Raw genomic sequence first — 19,227 nt, 5'->3', positions numbered from 1 at the left:
AATGGATTGTAAGACCAAGTCACTACTTAGTTCTATCAAAAGTGGATTTAACCATGATGCGTGTATTTTCTACCTTTTGGCTGTACAGAGGTTGGAAATATGAATGCCTCTCAGTTTACCTTTAATGCCGTGTTCATCAAACAGAAAAGAAATGTCTTTAGACAAGAGACAGATTACTTTGGTAAATGTGGAGCTGAAGTTTCCTATGGTTCAGCTGACACCTTTGCAATTATAATAACAGCTCGGAATAGATTTTAGAAGAGAAGTTCATCCTTCAAAGCAGAAACATTAATAATAATGTCCCAATCTTAAAAACAGGATGAAAAGGCCCTCTTCTCTGAGGCACAAAGAATATTTAAGGGTGCAATAAATTTGTCTTGTAAGCAAGGCCTTGAGAGGCATCAGTCAAGAATCAGTCTCCTTTTTTTTTTTGCCATCTATGCTTTTCTGCTACTGCTTCATCACAGATCCTCTTACCTCTACTCCCTCAAGATGGCTGAGAAGTGTCTGTACCCCTGGAAGATCATATCCATAATCTTCTATATCCACCACTGCCTCTTTCTCCTGCATCCAGCCCTTTACTTCATCCACATCGTGGTCATACTGGTGAACTTGATGGGCTGCTCTTAGGTTCTGGAATAAAGAAGTAATTTAATGGTAATACTCTGCAGCATATTGCATCTACAACACGAAAAAAGGCAACCCTAATATGTCATAATGCAGTACAAAATCACTGGGGATTTTGCAAGGGAATTAAATATCTTCCCCATTAAGTCACCTGAAAGTGAGGTGTTAACCTAATTTCCCCAAGTTCTGTTGGGCAATGGAAAGAAACAGATGTCTCCAAAGAGCAATTTATCCCTACATAAGAAGAATGATCAAAATGGAGAGCATGAATTGCCCTCTAAAAGTAGCTCTCTACACCACAGAAACTGTCTTAAAATACTTCTTGGAATAAAGGTCTACACTGCAAACTGTGAAAATAAAAGGAATTGAGCAAAAATCATGCTTTTCTGAAATGAGAGGATTAAAAATGTTCTAATACTAGTTTATACTCAAGGCTATAGTAACAACTGTCATGCATTTATTTCTGCTAACAGACAATAGTGAGCTTGAGCTACCTCACAAGCAACAGGTCGTACAACAGTAGTGAAAAAAAGAATTGAGGACATCTGATGTTTTATATTCTCCTTAAAACAAACAAAAATGTTGAGTTCTGTGTGTCACCTCTGCTTTTCCATACATATGTGTGACTAAAGTTTCCTGAGAGGGAGTGAGCAGATTTAACACATAACTGCTGCCTAAAGGTAGGGGGTTGGCTCTGTGTACTCCATCACATTCTCTTCCATATGCCTACTTTGATTTCAAGAAGTTAACTCAGCAAAAAACCTGGAGAATTTTGATCATGTTTAGCAAACTGTTACATAAGTAGTTCCATAAAGAGACTGATAGGTGGCAGAACCAGACTCCTGTTAGTGGTGGTAAACTGTTGGACTGGCTTTGTTTCTCAGGAAACTAGAGTTAGCAGTCAATTTAGGAAAACAATTACCCAGATCTGATAAGATCTTTCAAGTATAAGCCTTGCCAGGAACAGTAGGGTAAGCAGTGGCTATAAAGAGAAATGAATCAAGAAAGAATGGAACAAAATGTACTTATTGCCCCTATAAACCTTGTGTTTCAACATGAGCAATACACTGGCTTGGGAAAGAAAGGGCATGGGCAACTGCAGGGAAGTCAATGTCCCAGATTTTAATGCATTTCCTACCTCTGTCCTTATCTCAATGGCATTGCATAGTTTCTCCCACATTTCATTGATTTGCTTAGTTCTCTTCTGGATAACATCCATCTTGCTGTGGCCTTCCTTATCCAGTTTAGAGGCTAAGTCATTTAAGGAGACAACTTTGGAATGTCCCAGAGGTTTCATCTCATTTACAAAATCTTTAAACTTTTTCTCCAGCACCTGCAGAATAAATGTGGACACAAATTTAGATAAAGAATTTCTGCCTACCTCCATGAGAGAGGCAGAAGGAATCACTTTCTCTGCACAATAGAACACAAAAGCTATGCACTGCAATCTACAAGTGCAAATTGTTTGATAAATCCAAATGATCCAGAGTCAGAAAAAGACATCTGTTATCTTGATCAATTAACATTCTCTGTCACAGAGAAAAATTAACCACATCCTGACAAGCAGAAGTTGCTATTCACTACACAAAACCTCCAGCAAATATATCCCTGCTTTGCTACACAATACATGCAATACTTTTTATTTTCTTTTACCTCAACATCATCTAAGTCCTGCCCATAGTCACTGGACTCTGCTACAGACAGTTTACTGGAAAGCCATGCATCTACCAGCTGGAATTCTCTTTCAAACTGATAGAGCTGGAACTGTTCTTGCAGGCGTTTTCTCTGGGTGTCAGACTTCTGTAGGAGAGACTGATAGTCTGCTAGGATCCCCTGGAGCTTTGAAAGTATTACTGAACTGCAAAGAATAAGAAGCAGAAAGTATGTCTTTGTTTTATTGTTCTTCTTAAACACTGTTTTTTTCTGACAGGTTTAATTTGCAACACCTTTAAAATACAGAATAAACCAGATAAAATCATGGACTGAATTATGCTGTGTCATTAAAGCCAGCTAGCTCAGGAAATTAAATTATATCATACAAATGGCTGCTCTTTTCCCATCCTCCTCCCCAGATGTAAAAACAAACTTTCAATGAAAAACAGTGAACTGTCAGGAATGTTCATTTCCTTTCCTAAGCACAGTGGTTATTGAACATTTGTGGTAAATTAGAACTAGATGACAGTTCCAGGGAGTAGACAATGGACAAAGAATCTGATCTGCATTAATTGGTCTGTTGTTAAAAAACAAAATCTCATGCAAACATTAAAACAACCATCAAGCTTTTGGGGAGCTTAGTGTGAGTGATGATGATGATGGAGGGATGGATGATCCCTGAAATCTTATTTCTGAATAAGCCATCAAACATAGCTGAACTTTTCTTTATTTGCCTTCTCTGAGCATTTCTGTCAGACCTGGAGGAGAAACCTGTTTTTACTTTCCTACCTCTCTGGACTGTCTTTGTTTATTAAGCTGGCTCCTGTCTCCTGTACTTTCTCAATCCGCAACCTGAAACTATCCATGTCCAGTTTGGTAGCTTCAAGTTTACGAAGTAAAACTTGTGTGGATTCTTCATTCTTCCCATAATCAGAGGTCTCCAGAATGAAACTCCTCTCTGCCAGCCATGCCTCCACCTCCAGCAACTGTATAAAATACAGGGATGAGCCTTAACACAGCTTGATTTAGGTCAAGACAAAGAAAACTGAAAGCAGTAGTGCACTGACACATCAGTGAAAACAGAGAGCCCCTTAGATATGTTCCTCTAATGCAATCTAGCAGGCACTGTTCCAAAAAATGTGTACCCAGAATCCAGTAACTGCAGTTGCATGTTACTCACTGCCATTTGTTGGGAAGATAACTGTCATTTATCCACTGTATCCTTATTTACCAGATATGAAAAATCAGGGCAGTGTGAATTCGGCTTCTTTCTCAGCACTTACATCCATTCAACAATATAGGTGCCAGTTGTTTTAAGAAAAGAAAGGCCAAAATAAATCTCAGGAACCATCCTTACCTCATTTAGGAACAGATGGGCCTCATAGGACTGCATAAGCCTCTGTCTCCTCTCTTGAGCCTCTGACTTCAAGGTCTCTACAGAAGTCTCAAGCTCCTTCAGATGCTCTTTAATCTTGCGAGAGGCTGAGTGGCCTCCCCTTACCAGTTTCTGTCCTGTACTGATCACTGCTTTGGTCAAAGCATCCCGACTGTTTATCTCATTCTCCAGGTTCTGGAAAGAGTAAAGTGTAAAATGATAGACCAAAAATTGAAGTTATGAAATTATTATTCCATAAAATGTAGTCATGCAATTCCGTTAAAAATTTGCTTTCTATTCACAAAGGTGGATCAGCGGTACAAAGTCTGAGTGCATGCTTGAAGTGAAGTGGAGGACTTTTTTGGGGGTGAAGGAGTCATCATAAAAATCAAATTTAGCCATGAAGTTTGGACTTTGATGTATATCTACCTCAGAGTCTGGAGGGAAATGATTCTAATCACAAATCTCTCATTTGTAGATTCCACTGAAATATACCCAGTTCCCTTCCATTATGGAATTTCTTGAATTAAAACATGTCTAAAGAAAAATGACCAATTTGCCTGCACATTATTATTTATCACTTGCCAGTGCTTTTGTAGAAGATGCATCTTTGCATAGCAGCCATTGTAAACACTGTGGGTATACGAGTGCCAGGCAGCCAACAGGACAAGAAGAGACAAAACCACCTCAAGGGTTTTATTTGAAATTAATTTTTCAAGACTGGTAGATTTTAAAGCTATATGCATCCCTCTCCCCTGGGTAGGCAAAGCCCATGCTGTGATTTTTCTGTGAGCATACATGCATTCTTTGGCTGACTGTGCCTGAGCACCCTGAGCACAAACAAGCCCCACAGTTTTACCCTTGTTCTGTTTAATTTCATAGCAATGAATAAGGAGGTTCAGAGTTAGACTGCAGTGCTCTGTTTGTGTAGAAGAGATGCCCTCTATGCGGAGAGGAGCTGCTTTTTCAACTCAAGTGTCAAACTTGGCTGGAAAAAGCTCTGATTCTAATCTTGCCTTTAACTTCCCCCTATTGATTTCAAGATGTTGTTGAAAAGCAACACCGTATCTGTTCCAACCAAGCAGCTGTTTGAAGGCATAATATATTTGTGTGTAAATGCTGTTTTGCAGGACAGCTTTTTTTTTTTTCCTTAGGTTAATACAGTTCACTCACAATCTCTTTTGTGGTAACAAACCAAGGACTGAATTTTGCAAATCTGGCTCATTAGGACAAACAACAGAGGGTGGAACTAACAGTGTATTCAATTCTTGACTGTTATGTTAATTCTGACATTTGCTTGCTTGTAAGCCATCATTAAAAAGAAGGTGCAGAGGCTGTAGCTAATAACACGTTGAGAGTTAAAAGCTTATATTTTAATCCTGTTTTCAGAAGAATAGTAAGTAAAATGTCAGAGAATTTTATTATGCACTAATTTTTTGGTATATATCTCCCACTCTCACAGTTAGTTGAAAAATTTTGAGACTTAGCCAATTAACAAAAAATAATCACAGCTAGAGCAATATCTCCTCTGTTCCTTCAGTTATTTGAAATATTTCCTCAGTTTAATTCAGCTCAAGCATTCTTTTCTTCTGTGGACTTAACTATTTTCTTACCATGCCAACGAGCTCATAAATTTTAGGAGTAATTGCACACATAACAACATTTATACTATTAATCATGATGAAACAAGCTTTTCATTTTTATTGTTTCACAATGATTGTACCAGATGCTTGGGCTTTCTCTCTTTCTGACTGTGTGTATCAAACACACTGACAATTTCTAGAATCTCCTGTCTTTCCTGATCCTAATGCAGCTTGCAAAGATTTCTCCAAAAGGCACTTGACATAGCACTTAAATGGGATGTCATATGCTAATATTATTATTAAATACCAATAGCTGCTGGAAAATCTTAGCAGGAATATCTTTTCTTCCACCATATGTTTGCAAAGAGACAGTGCTCCTTATTAAAGAACTATCAGGAAGGTATTTATTGGTATTTGAGATGACAGTATTCCAGGCACTGCTTTCTCTGATGGCCCATCTGAACCTTGTCAAATATTTCAGCAGCTGTCTTGAAAGCTATCATTGCAGTGGAGGTCAGCTAGCATAATAATTCCCTGTTAACTCCCTCCCATCAGAGCATAAAGAATTTTGGGGAAAACTGTTTTCCTGGGAGCTCATCCTAAGACATCTGAGCAATGAGCTTTCTTGGACGTACTGAGTTTGAAAGCATTTTGTTAGGACCAAAGAACCTATGAAAATATTGAACCTATGTCAAATTTATTTTGTATTGAAAAGGCCAGGGCTTGAACTTAGTTCACAGAAAGAGTCAACATGTCCAGAGAAGGCCTGTGGTATGGTACTTGCACCACTGCAATGGTAAGCAGAATGGCATCCTGCATGTTGCCAAGTCATGGACATATCCTTGAGAAAGAAAAGGAATAAAAGTGATCCCTGGCATCCTGATTCCTGTTAGCCAAAGCACAGCAGATGAAGTTTGCTAGAGAAAAATTGAATTCAGTGTTCTCTATTTGATTCTAAAGACTATGAATGGTTGTCACATGACATTACCTGGTGCTTTTCTTGTAGACTCTGAATGGTTACCAGGGATTTGCCATAATCCTTGGAGGAAGCCATGGGGAGCTTCTCACGAACCCAAGCCAACTCCTCATCAACATCTCGGAAGAATTGGTACTGAAGTCTGCTTGCCTCCAGACTGCCCCGCCTCTCCTGCAGAGGATCATGTAGCCTTTTGTATCTGTAAGTTTTAAAGATAATCCAGTGAGGACTACTGATTGATAAGGAATGAATGCAAAACACTAATTTCAGAGTAGTGTAGAGAAGGAAAGAAAAAAGAATATTCAGGAAGAAAAAAGCTGGCAGAAGGCAGGCCAGGCACTCACACACCTCTGCACCAGTTCATCCACTTTCTCTTCTAGTTCATCAGCAAGGAAATGTTTCTCCTTCTGGAACTGCTGAGCTGTGACCACAAGCTCTTGCAGCCGGTCCCTATGGGCAGCAATGTCTTCCTCCAGTTCCTCTTGTTTCTTCAGATGACTGTTCAAAACCACCAGATCATTGTCATTGTATGGTGCTTTCAGGTCATTTTCCACACCTTCCAACCATTTCTCTGCGTCTTCTACATTTCGCTGAAAATGAAGACCCTGAGAACAAGCAAGAAGAAAAAATAATTTAAAACTTTAGGACAGAAAATGTGATGTAAAAATTTCAGTCACTTTCAGTAAAGATTGCACACAAACACGGAGCACCTTCCCACTGCTCAGTGAACTTTTCCCATACATAATGGCAGTGCAAATTAAGAAGAGAATTCAGTTGTGGTGAAGATAAGAACAGATGCCTTAAACATCAATAGCCTATCTTACTTGTGTTACACAAATGCAGATCATGGACATAGCATCTTTAAAAAAAGAACATTTAAAAGGAAAGCTCTGTTTTATAACCACAGATTTTCTGATAGCCCAAGCAAGCATAAGTGTCATGAGAATTCATGTGTCTGTAGCTAGAAGAATGAAAAGCAGCTGTAGGTTTATTTCTCAGTGCTGGAGAAAAGATGCCCTTGAGACAGATGCAGAGCTGGCACATATGAGTAAACACATTTTTCCTCAGTATCTCTGTCTAGAATCTGGATCTAAACCAGCAGCAGAAAGCAGAATGGAACCCAGCCTACAAATCCTCTTCCCTCCATAGGGATCTCCATTTATCCTGCCAATTCCATTCAGTCAGTCCACATTTAGTAGATTCTTTGCAGTAACAGTCTTGAGGAATCAAGATTGTATCAAGTGACACACTTGTACATGAGACATGTAGCAAGGCAGCTGTGCTACCTCTGGAAAAGACACCAAGATCCAGCCACTGTAACCACTGGCATTACCTTGTAAGCATCCTGCAGTTTGGTCCATTTATCCTGGCAACTTGCTAGCAGCTCCTCCCATAGCTCTTCCATTTCTTGTAGTCTGGACTGAATGGCTTCTGGGGCATAGTGCCTTTCATGGAGCATCTTCTCCCCTTCCTATGTCAGAAGGAAAGGCAATGTATTCTTCCTTTGCTGAATGCACCAGAATATATCACTTTTGCCTTCATAACCAAAGTCTACTAGCACTCTTATGCAAAGGGCCAGCTGCAACCTTCACCTCCTGGCATAACAGATGGAGGGATTGCAGAGACAGGGAAAAATCTAATAAAGACAAAAGGCTTACTGAAATTAGGGTAGAAACTTCACAGCAAGGGAAGCAAGAGGTACAGCAAGTGAAAGTTGCTATACCAGCTCATTAGGTGTTCTGAAGAGCAACTACTAGGAATATTCCCAACAAAGATGGCAAGGCATCATGAAATAATGTGAAAGAGATTGTGCAAACCCGTATTTAAAACCAGATAATTTTACTGAGGATTGTAACTCCACCCTTTAATCCCCTCTTGTTGTGACTGCAAATGTGGGCGGGTTGGAAAAGAAGAGAAAAAGAGGAGAGGAGAGGAGAGGAGAGGAGAGGAGAGGAGAGGAGAGGAGAGGAGAGGAGAGGAGAGGAGAGGAGAGGAGAGGAGAGGAGAGGAGAGGAGAGGAGAGGAGAGGAGAGGAGAGGAGAGGAGAGGAGAGGAGAGGAGAGGAGAGGAGAGGAGAGGAGAGGAGAGGAAAAAGAAAATTTGAAAAGGAAAAGAAATTGAAAAAGAAAAGAAAAACTGAAAAAGAAAAGAAAAGGAAAAAAGAAAAAGGGAGGTGTTTCTGAGATGCAGGTGAATCTGGAGAGGGCAATCTACTTTTAATGAAGTAGTCTATTGCAAAATACATCTAGTAAGCACTGTGCTGAAAATAAAATTAAAAAACATGTAACAGTCTGTCCTTCCAAACTTATCATCTGATCACAGCTTCTGCCAAATATCTGACAAGTCTTGTCAGGCTTCCTTTATATCTTGCCTACTAACGTGTCTCTGCAAAAGAAGCACTTGAAAACTCTATCCTTTTTCTTGGATACATCTTATATGACTTGTTAAGGCTGTACATCTAATCAAGTAGGTTCTCTGCTGGAAATAAACAAGGATACCTGTAAAGTGGCATTCACCCAGAGAGATGTCCCTAAAGTCAATGGATTGAATCTGTTATTGCAGGCCCCCATCTGTTTCCATTGCATGCACAGTGAGTATGCATAATAAGCTCACACTAGAGAGTAAGAGAGAGAGTGAAGAAACAGATGGACACAGAAAATTCTTGATGGACTAAAAGAATAAGTTTCTCAGTATACTCACTGGACAATGCCAGTGAGAGGACAATGACTCCCCTTCCCTTGTTTGAGATCACTGTAACTCACAGTCTGCAGAGTCTTTCACGCCAGTTGCCCACCCTTGCCCATAACCCCTCTTCTCTCACTGATTTGATGGAGTCCAGACGATTTCTATTGGCCATGATCTCTGCTTGGAAAGCCTGGTGCCTCTGCAGTTTGGTCTGCAGATTGCTTGGATCCTTCCAGCTATCATCCTGGGCAATGCTATTCTTCTCATTAATCCAGGCAGCCACCTGTGGGGAGGGAAGAACAGAAGTAAACAAAATCTTCAGTGTTCCTTTAGTTTCTTCAGCCCCAGCCTGCCAGGCTCTCCTCTTATATGTGTAAAACAGGGAACAGGTAAGTGGGGACCAAAATAAGTTGTCCTTCTGAGGTTCTGCTTCCCTAAGTTCCTTCTGTCCTTCATGAAGTCACCCCTATATGTTTGTTTATGAGCACTGTTGCCTGGAAAGGGAGCTGTCTCCATCAGATAGCCCCCATGCAGTGAGAAAATGCATGTGCATATGTGTACATGGGGGAGCATAGACAATGATCTCCCTATTTCTAACCCATTGTCAGTATCTCACAAAAAAAAGAACTGATTTTTTTTCTTCTTATGTTTTTTTTTTAATGGTGGCACATTCCCTTTTAATGCATTTATTTCTTCTGCATTTTGCTGTTGTCCAATGTACTGTAGATCTTTTGTTTACTACACTAGACTAGAGGGAAGAAAAAAAAATACCCCTTCATTCTTATCCGCATCTTTCCCAATACTATCTCATTCCAGGCTCAGTTCCTTCATTTTCCTCACAGTAAATCTATCTGGGGATTCCGATCTATGTAGCACAGCATGTTTTAAGAAACCAGAATATTATGAATCCTGTATAATTGTACCTCAAAAGAATTCTTCAGGAACTTCTGCAGAAGCCTTGATTCCTCTAGCAAATGTCTGCGAGCAGCAGCATTCTCCAGCAGTCTCTGTTTTCTGAGATGAAGACAGATGTGTGAGTTAAAAGTCACAGAGTGAATTAGATAGATAAGGGTTTTCAAATTTCTCCTCTAAAACATGATCTAATCCTCCATTCGCTAGGAGGGAAATGTCCGTAATACAGATTCCCTTGATCTGGTCAGAGAAGATGCCCAGGACACTGTAGGAAAGATTGGGAACTGATAGATATGTTTAAACTGCTCACAAATTCAGTGTATATGGTATCTGCCTCTAGAAATCGCCATTATTGCCTTTCAGGGTTCAAGAGAACATAAACTCAGCACATTTCTTATGGAAATCCTGCAAATGTTATGGTGTTTGTCATGGATAAACTAAAGCTACACCATCCTTTAATTTTTTTTCCAATATTGGACCTGCAGCACTTTATTAGTGTTAATGCAGATGTGAGGTATTAATAAATCATATCAAATTAGACAATATTAACAAATCAGTATGTTCACTTGAATCAAAAGGGACCTCCAGTCTCTTTTCATAACTTTTATGTAGCTCTTTTCATCTACCACAGCAGTGAATACAACTGTTTTACTTCAGCACTTGTTTAAGATGAAGAAGATGCAAATTGCTAGTAACAATAAAGTAATTCACATGAAAGGCCAAGATCTGATCAGAAAATTTGCAAATCCCCTAATGGATAATTTGAGTGGGGCTTAAAGATCAACCCCATTAGAGCAGAGAAAAGCAGTTGTCTAGGAAATGACCTTTCTTGATGGTATTTAATGATAATGGAGTATTTAATGGCATGGCAGGCCTTCTGTTTGCAGCACTGTCCCTAAGGCCAGGCCAGAATACAGAATTAAAGAGAAACTGCCTTTTTCTGAATCCTGCTCCCCCTCCACTTAATTGCATTTTGGAAGCCTACTAATTAAATATGGCAAATTTGGGAGGAATTCAGTGCAAAGCATGAAGTTGAGCAAATGCAAACTAGCTTATAGTTCTGTTCATTCATTTAAAGATAATGATCACAAGAGGAGGGTCTCATTGCAGAAGAGATTGGTGGCTGACAGGGGAAGGATTTGACTTCACCTCCTCAGAACAGCTTGGCATCTGCTGCTGATATTTTCTGAGTCATAATGCTTGTTCTGCGTTAGCTGCTGAGCAAATGAAGCCATCTCATTGATTTTCTCCATCTGAGCTTCCAGGGCTTTTTCAAACTGTGTGTGTTTCCGCTGCAAGCTCTCCACACTAGACACTGAGTCCTGGATAGGAATCAACAAAGGGAAGCTGCTTTCAGTCGGAGTTTTTCCATCCAAAACAATGATAATCCAGAAGGTAAATGGCATTTACCCCACATTGGCAAACTAGCTGTCAAGAAAATTTATTGTTCTTTGGAACTGATGGGCATTTGGAATTGACCTAAATAATGTTGCATGCAAGGTCTGAGGCCATTATTTCAGTGCTGGATGCTTAGCTTCTTGTGCGTATTGTTGTGCTGCTTAGAACACGTAACTTCTCAGGAAGTGAAACATCAGCCCCAAACTTTAAATCAGTCTTAAGACAGATGCTATGTTGCAAGCAAACATGGGATGCCAAACTGCAATCAGAGTTAAGTGAACAAATATGTCACAGAAAGAGGTTAAAATTACAGTCTCAGTTTCAACTCATAGAATTTGGAAGAGCTCAGACCTAGATTTGAATTTGATGATTGGAGTCTGAGATTACAGTTAATCTGCAGAGAAACACTTCTTGTAATGTTTGTGAATCCCAAGATTAATGACTCAGAGTTCTCCTTTCAGCACCCTTCTGCACTTTAATTATAGAACCAGTGGTGTCAAAATGTTATCCCAGTAAACTCTGTTTCTCCACTATTCTAAAGGAAGCAATAAACTCACATCAAATGGGTCATGAAAAAACCCGCTAATCTTCTGGGTGCTTACATGAGTCATTGGATGGGAAATTACTCACAGAGCATTTTCTACTCATTGCTCAGCTAAATATCATTGGATGAGTCCTTCTAAGTCTCATATACTGTAATGAAGGGACTGCAAATACACCAAACTCTGAGATGTTTTTGTAGACCCTGTAGAGACAACTAATTTAGTAGCACTACCTATACACAGTGTAGGGTGAGCTAAGTGTCAGAATGTATATTCAGCATCCTGAACAGCTTCTGCAGCTCATGCATCAGTCTGCAGTTTCAGTTATTGCAGCGTTACTGATACCTGTGGTAGGTAATTTAAAGCTACACTGGATATGCCAGCAGTGACAGCAGTGATGACTTGCAAACTGCTGGCAAATGTATTTGGGTCTGATAAGACAAGCCAGGCTGAATGGGGCATTGAGCAACCTGGGCTGGTGGGAAGTGTCCCCACCCATGCACGGCAGGGGGTTGGAAGTGATGGTCTTTCAGGTCCCTTCCAACCCAAACCATACATAGAGTTCTGTGTTTCTATGCAGTCTCATTTTCCTGCTACACTCAGAGCAGTTGGATTGTTCCATTAGTCTTAGGGCTGAGATTCTCATCCTGTGTAAAGTACCAAGGAAAGAAATCTGATCCTAAACCACCAACAGGGCAGAGCAGTAACTTCAGAAGGAGAAAAAGCACAGGAAGATTCAGAGCACATAATTGCACAGTCCCCTCTCCTCCAGACTGATTGCAGAGAAAATTGTAATTTCTCAGAGCACATACCCCTAAGTCCTCGTTAGCTAGGAAGGCCTCTTTGCTGCTGAGCCAGCTCTCAATCCGTTCCACATAGCCATAGAATTTCTGTGTAGGGGAAAAATACAACAGTCACAAACATGAAAATATGCTGAAATGCTGTAAAGCAGAAGCTAACCTGACTTCAGCAGAGTACATTGAAAAAAACAAACTTTCATGGTTATTTCAAAAATTAATGTAATACATGAAAAAGCATTGAAACTGCCCATACCATAAGACTTAAGTTCTCATATATGTGATGATTTTAGATGGGGTTAGTAGCCCACCTCTCATTTAAAGTATTTAACATTCTTCATTGTAGAATCTCTGAGCAGAAATGTTTAAAGTGAGATGACTGTTACAGGGAAGTATTTCTGGAAAACTGCAGCCAAAATTGTTATTTTAGTAGGAAAAAAAGCCAGGAAAACATACATTATTCCATCCATGCTGAATTTTTCTTCAGTTTTTAAAAAATACTTGTTTGGCGCCATGTCTTTTTGGGCAAGTTATAGAATTTGGAAGAATAGTGATGTTGTGTTATAAGTATGTGCCTTTTTCCAGATGTATGAGAGTTTGACCAAAATTTGCTAAGTTTTACAGTCTTTGAAAAACATATCAGCACATATTCCACAGAAATTTCTATGATTTGTAGAGGTAAAATTTCTCAAAGTCCTGTCACCACTGAATGTGCTTGGCCCTCAGCATGCCTTCCAGAAACCAGTGAAACATAGATGAAACACTGGGTATTATTCTCTTTCATCCTACCATCTCAGAAATTTGCTGTTTACATCAAGAAAAACTGTCAGTGGCATGTGCATTCTCTCTTGAATGTCATTTTACTCACCTGTAAATCTTGTGCCTGGAACAATTTTATATATTGCTCTTGCCATGCTTGGATCAGTTCAGACCAGGCTTGCTGTAGTCTGGAGAGAGACTGGCGAATCTCAGGGGTTGCATAGTGACCAGAATTGCCAAGTTCTTTACCATAGTCACTGAGAGCGTTGAATCTTTCCACTCGGGCTTCAATCTCCTCCTAAAATACATTACTAAGGTTGATGTCAAGGGTTTATGAAAAGCCAGTTATTCAGAATACAAGCCTTAGGGGGAAGAGTTTGGGCTGTAACTTTCCAGCACTAATACTTGCATGGAAAATCATTAATCTTTGAGCTATGTTACTGGAAGGGCATGGAATTGCCTAAGAGAGAGTAAATGTAAATAATAAATTACTTTATTGGTCCAGGAACAACTGTTTTCCTACAAATTAAAATTGAGATTTAGTTAGAAGCAGACTAGAAAATACTGAGATATAAATGAACATTTTCAAACATCTATAATATCATCCCCCAGTCTTCCTACATCAAAGTGGTGCTTTTAAGAAAACAGTGCCTAGAATTTTTCCTCTCCCAACAAAGAAGTTTGCTTCAGATTTTTACATTAAAGGCATGGGTTTTTTTTCACTTTGTGTTGTTAAAATGAAACACATTTAACTTTTGCAGCCGGTCTGAGGAATGAATTATACCCCTATACTGAATCCTGAAGGTGAAAGCATAAAAAGCAATTATGATCCCTGCAAATTGAATGTAGAATTTCTAATGTAAGCAATTTGAAAATGAAAATAACTCTGGACTGAAATAATAGCATGTATTAACTCATAAACTACCTTAAACACTATGGCATGTACTATTACATTTCTGAAACTAGAACTGCTGCTTTTAGAGATTTTTGGGGTGGTGGTGTTGTCTATTCATAGATAACACAGCTATAAAATTGTAATTAAAATATTTTTGAAATTCACATTAGCATGTCATGTTCAACTCCAGTCTCTCCTAAGGAATTTGGTTTGAGTCACTAACCAGAATGAAAAAACCCTCCTTTTTGCCTTGTCTATAATTTTAGTTTAGTCAGCATAAGAACATAATGCCTGAATTCCTACTTTTCTCTGTGACTGTCTCCTTAGAGCCATTTGGGCTCCTTGACTAACAGATATTAAAGACTTAGATCTTGCCACCATTTAAATTTGGAGCACACTGCATCAGTGGTTTGTGATATTTCTAATATGACAAAGAATTATTAGCAAAAATATTGTTCAGTGATATGAGAAAGCATTGTTAAAATGGATGACACTAAAAAAGGAGGGGATTTCAGGTCCTTCACACTAAATTCAGGTTTATAAAATTAATCAGAATCTACAAACTGTTTGTGTTAATAATGGGACTCACAAAGCACTGGGTATTAGTACTTCTTCTAAAAATCCTGTTCACAGAATAATTAAAGTAACTGCAAAGAGAAGGTAGCACAACAGCTGAAAGATAGCTATGATTCTTGGGAAAAAGTAAAATATTGGCTTTTTTCCTAATGTAAATTAAAATTTCACTCCTTTCAGAAAAGAAACCAAAAGTATTAGCCAAATTAGCCACCAAAACATTAGTAAGGTAATTATTATTGGGATATGAAGTGTTTCAGAACTGAATGTGTCACACCATTCATTGATAATTTGCTTTGCTGTGTGAAACAAACTCACGTAAGTTACGTTCACATGAAAAAAATCTAGCTCGAAGCAAGGATTAACTGGCATTAACTTCTTTGGCAACATGAATAAGGAGATGAGCAGTGAGCATGATGTGAGACTGAATCTGATTTTCACCATCAGGCTTGAACAGCAGTGGAGGTGAGAGCTCGTGGGGCTCCTCAGCCTTTTTGCAAAGACACAAGGTGCCAAATAGCCCATGGGATGGTTTTGTCAGTATGTAGGTGATTTCTATCCCCAGCTTGGTACTGAAAACAGCTTTTTACCATGTTATTGACAGAGGCATGCTGTGCACACAGAAAGATTCCCAGGATGTGCAACTGGAACCACGGAAGATACTTGCCTTTCTCTCCTGATGCTCCTCTATCATGCTTTCGGCTTCATTTGCGCTTTTAGGCAGCCCCCCTGCTTCCATTAAAGCTCTGGTGTTTTGGGCCCAGTCTAGTATCTCCTTCATCTCCAAGTTAAATTTCTGCAACTGGTAAGAGGCTTCCAGCTTCTCCTTCCTGCCACACAAGGTGCAGTTCAGCATCATCTGACACGGAATTATCTAGTTGCCTCTCCCTCCCCATTTGCAGAGGAAAGTATCTTAACAGAAGCCAAATGAAATTAATTCAAGCTTTCCCTTACAGTTCCTAAGAGTTCCCCATGTTAACCAAAACCACAGGAGATGCACACTGCCTTGGAGATAACATATTACTAATATTTTAACATCAGTTCATTAGCACAAGAAAAGTAAAGAAGCCTTCATATCTGTTGCTTCCATCAATGATTACAGGTCAGGATTAAGCCTTTCTTGTTTTGGAAAGATTTGAGAAAAAAAAAATCTTCAAGAACTATCCAAAAATAAGTCTTTCATAAAGGCTTTATGATAGATTTAATTTGATAGTCTGAAGGCATTTTAGTAACATTACTTAATGGGATAAACCACAAAACCATTGTATTAGTTTTCCCAAAGTCACATCAGTGGAACTTCTTGTGTATCAAGTCACACTTTTTCCAGTGCAGGTGTCTTAGCTGCCTATGTAAAATTTGTGAAAAACCCTTAAAAAACTTTAAAAGACCTCTGGCAAATAGAGTTTGGGAGCAGCTTTGCTCCTGCTGAGAGATGTTCAAACAACTCTAAGTCTTCACCTTTGTTTGGCCTGTCCCTGGAGTTGTAGCCAGTTGTTTTTCATCTCCTGTTGCTTCATAGTCAGTTTGTCGTTTATCGATGGATTCCTTGTGGAGAGGCGGAAAGATTCCAGTTCCAGTGGCTGGGAAGAGATTTATAGTGGGGTAAATTTATGCCAAATACTTATATTCATTCCTGAGTTTGCCTTTCAGGAAAAATAGTTCATTTTAAGACTCCAGCTCTCAAAGGCAGGTAATTAAATTACAGTAACAAAGTATACAAAGGGATTTGGAATATGCAAAAAATAATACACATGCATTTGTGAGCAAACATCCATGTCCATGCGTTGCTTTGCATGCACAATAGTTAATTTACAATTTAGAAAACATTTTTGAGGAATATGGACAAATAGGTAGGAAAATGAACTGCTAATTCTAATTTCTACTAGCAGTATGATGAACACTCATCAACTCAGGTTTAAAGTTGAAAACTTTCTTGCAAAATTCCATCAAGTTGATGAAAATGAAGAATTTTAATTATGCAGAACAGAAAATATGCCAGGCTGGTTTTAATCCTTAAAAAAGTAAAGTTATTATACTATTGTAAAGAAAAAGTTTTTCATATTTTCTGTATGAAAGGGCTAACAGTGAAAAAATATGAGAGATTGTCATTGGATTTCTACTACTGTTCAACAGGATATATACATTTTTTTAGTAAAAATATACAAATATAAATTAGCTTAGACCCATATTTAATGCTCAATTTAATTTAGTCCTAGATGATGCAAACTGACCAGTTTTTACAAAAGCCAGAGTGGATGAGGCAGGCAATTATAACCTAGAATTTCTGTGTTTGATGTCTGTGTCAGGAAGCTACACACAGTATGGGGTTTGCATTTAAGTTCTGAACAGAAATAAAGTGATTTTGGTCCAGCTGAGTACAGGAACTGGGGGAAGATGGAGTCCATGCTTTCCAAAATGTATAGGACAGTCTGATCTGGCTTGTAGGTGAGGGCCAGAACCCAGATGTTAAAAAGGGACTTATCTTCTTAGATTTTGTGCATCAGGAAGAATAATTTATAAGATAAAGTAGGATTAAGCAGCACAATATTTTCATGAGAAGAAATTTATGATGCACTTGCATTGCTGAAAATTCCTGCAATCAATCTGAAGAGTAACAATGATTTTTGCACCATATTTTCAAGAAGAAAAAGTGAAATTTTTTCAGTGTCCTTTGTACTTCCCTACTTCTTACCTCCATTTTGGACTTAATGACACTGATTTCTCTCTCCATTTCTTCATGTCTTCGAATCAGGTTTTCCACACTTTCCACATCTTTTCCATAATCCAGTGCTTGTATCAATACACTCTGGAGAGGGCAGTGGGATGTGCAGATGGTGAAGCTAATACCAAACTAAAGGATCTGTATCTTAATTATTTCAAAAAGCCTCCTCCTTCACCTCTTTGCATTGCCACCTAAATGTTTTTATTGTCTTTTTAAATATCAAAAGAGCACATTGTCTGCTCTCCTTACAGAGATGAAACAAGAATCCACATCTCTTTGAAGACTCATAATCCTGCTTAAGGTGCCTCTGGCCATAAACAAAGACAGGCGTGCCTCCTTGCATTTCTCAATCTTTCTTTTCTTTTTTTTTTTTTTTTTTTTTTTCATATACCAAACCAAAAAAATATTTCCCAATAAATTGCTGCACAGAAATTCAGGTATGTTATGAAAATATAAAAATAAAATTTATCCTTGGGATCCTAACAAATTAAATCCCATAAAATGAAGAAATACATTTTAAAAGTTGTTATGAAAATATCAAGCCTAAAGTCTTGTAACCTTAAGTAGTGCCACTTACTGATTTTAAAGAAATATAATTACTTACATTGATGAAATAATTGTTTTTTATATAACCTTTTTTTTTCTGTTAATATCAAAATTACAATTCAGGATCAGCATTTTTACCTCTGTTTTCTGAATGAATAAGATTGATAGAACATTTTTCCATTTCACTTAATCAAAATTGGAAACCTTACCTTCTCAGTAATTCTTTCTGTGATGTCATCTATTTCTCTGATTAAGGCATGAATCTCTAAGGCTCCCTCTAACTTCTTCCTGTATGCATTCAGGTTACCATGAAAACTGTTCCACCTTTAATTGGAAATAATATTTCAGAGATGCATTTCAGAGGTAAGGATTTCCACAACTGAGTTTCATGATGCTCATATTTAAACAAAACCATAGGTTTTCTGAACTATCTCATGTATTGATCTCCCAGTTCTCCACAATAACCTGATTCTCATCACAGGGATAAAGCATTATTCTGAGAAGACTATCTGATTGTGTTTATTCCATGCCTCCAGGATGGTATGGGGGTTAAAAGCTAAAAAGTACTGATCCAGTTTCCCTAAATGCTCAGTAATCTCACAATTGATATTGTCATGCTTTTGTTTCTTAGACAGGGGGCTGTGGAGCAGCAAAAGCACAAGGCTATTGACCAGGACAACTGTGTGAATCGATGGAAGTGTCTAAGCTTCATGGATTTTGTGTGCCAAGTGATGTGAAACAGAGTATTTGACTCCAAGGCTAGAAACATATCTTTGGCACTTCTGGATTAAAAATCCTTCTAAGCTACCTGCTCTGGGAGTCTGGAAAGACAACTCCAGTGTCTGATATTTGGTAGTTGTGACATTGAAGAAGAAAACAAATGTTCCAATTCCTGCATTTATCTTAGACAAAGACACCTAATTTTCCCTTCTTGTTTTTGCTTTACATGGAACATTTGAAAGCATACTCACTTCTCATTGAGCTGCTTTCGGCGCTCATAGATTGTCTTTGTTTCTTCCCTGTTCTGTCTCTCTAGTTTCATGGCCAGGGCATTGATAGTCCTGATGTGAGCATCGTCCACTGTTGACTCCTGTAAAGTGAGAAAGGGAGCAAAGGTACACGTTCAAATTTCTTGTGACCCAGTTTTGCAGTGAGATGTGAAAATCAACACAAGCAGCAACAAG

The 19,227-nt window shown here is 38.6% G+C and overlaps 1 protein-coding gene across 1 annotated transcript in view; it reads right to left on the bottom strand.

Annotated features, from left to right (window-relative positions):
- The window catches only part of SPTBN5 (spectrin beta, non-erythrocytic 5), an 89,897-nt gene that overhangs the window by 10,760 nt on the left and 59,910 nt on the right, over nucleotides 1–19,227 (bottom strand). Inside the window, exons 39-56 of the mRNA XM_053946138.1 lie at nucleotides 19,015–19,133; nucleotides 18,253–18,367; nucleotides 17,468–17,581; nucleotides 16,234–16,355; nucleotides 15,443–15,605; nucleotides 13,417–13,605; nucleotides 12,564–12,641; nucleotides 10,961–11,133; nucleotides 9,823–9,913; nucleotides 9,036–9,182; nucleotides 7,548–7,685; nucleotides 6,563–6,819; nucleotides 6,227–6,413; nucleotides 3,638–3,850; nucleotides 3,070–3,266; nucleotides 2,281–2,485; nucleotides 1,766–1,960; nucleotides 478–633 (exon numbers count right to left, since the gene is read on the bottom strand). Of these exons, the coding sequence (XP_053802113.1) occupies nucleotides 478–633; nucleotides 1,766–1,960; nucleotides 2,281–2,485; nucleotides 3,070–3,266; nucleotides 3,638–3,850; nucleotides 6,227–6,413; nucleotides 6,563–6,819; nucleotides 7,548–7,685; nucleotides 9,036–9,182; nucleotides 9,823–9,913; nucleotides 10,961–11,133; nucleotides 12,564–12,641; nucleotides 13,417–13,605; nucleotides 15,443–15,605; nucleotides 16,234–16,355; nucleotides 17,468–17,581; nucleotides 18,253–18,367; nucleotides 19,015–19,133 (2,859 nt within the window). The remainder of the gene's footprint in view (nucleotides 1–477; nucleotides 634–1,765; nucleotides 1,961–2,280; nucleotides 2,486–3,069; nucleotides 3,267–3,637; nucleotides 3,851–6,226; nucleotides 6,414–6,562; nucleotides 6,820–7,547; nucleotides 7,686–9,035; nucleotides 9,183–9,822; nucleotides 9,914–10,960; nucleotides 11,134–12,563; nucleotides 12,642–13,416; nucleotides 13,606–15,442; nucleotides 15,606–16,233; nucleotides 16,356–17,467; nucleotides 17,582–18,252; nucleotides 18,368–19,014; nucleotides 19,134–19,227) is intronic.

The sequence above is a fragment of the Vidua chalybeata genome, chromosome 6 (assembly GCF_026979565.1).
Source record: "Vidua chalybeata isolate OUT-0048 chromosome 6, bVidCha1 merged haplotype, whole genome shotgun sequence".
Taxonomy (NCBI): Eukaryota; Metazoa; Chordata; class Aves; order Passeriformes; family Viduidae; genus Vidua; species Vidua chalybeata.
This window is presented reverse-complemented; position numbering and strand designations above follow the sequence as displayed.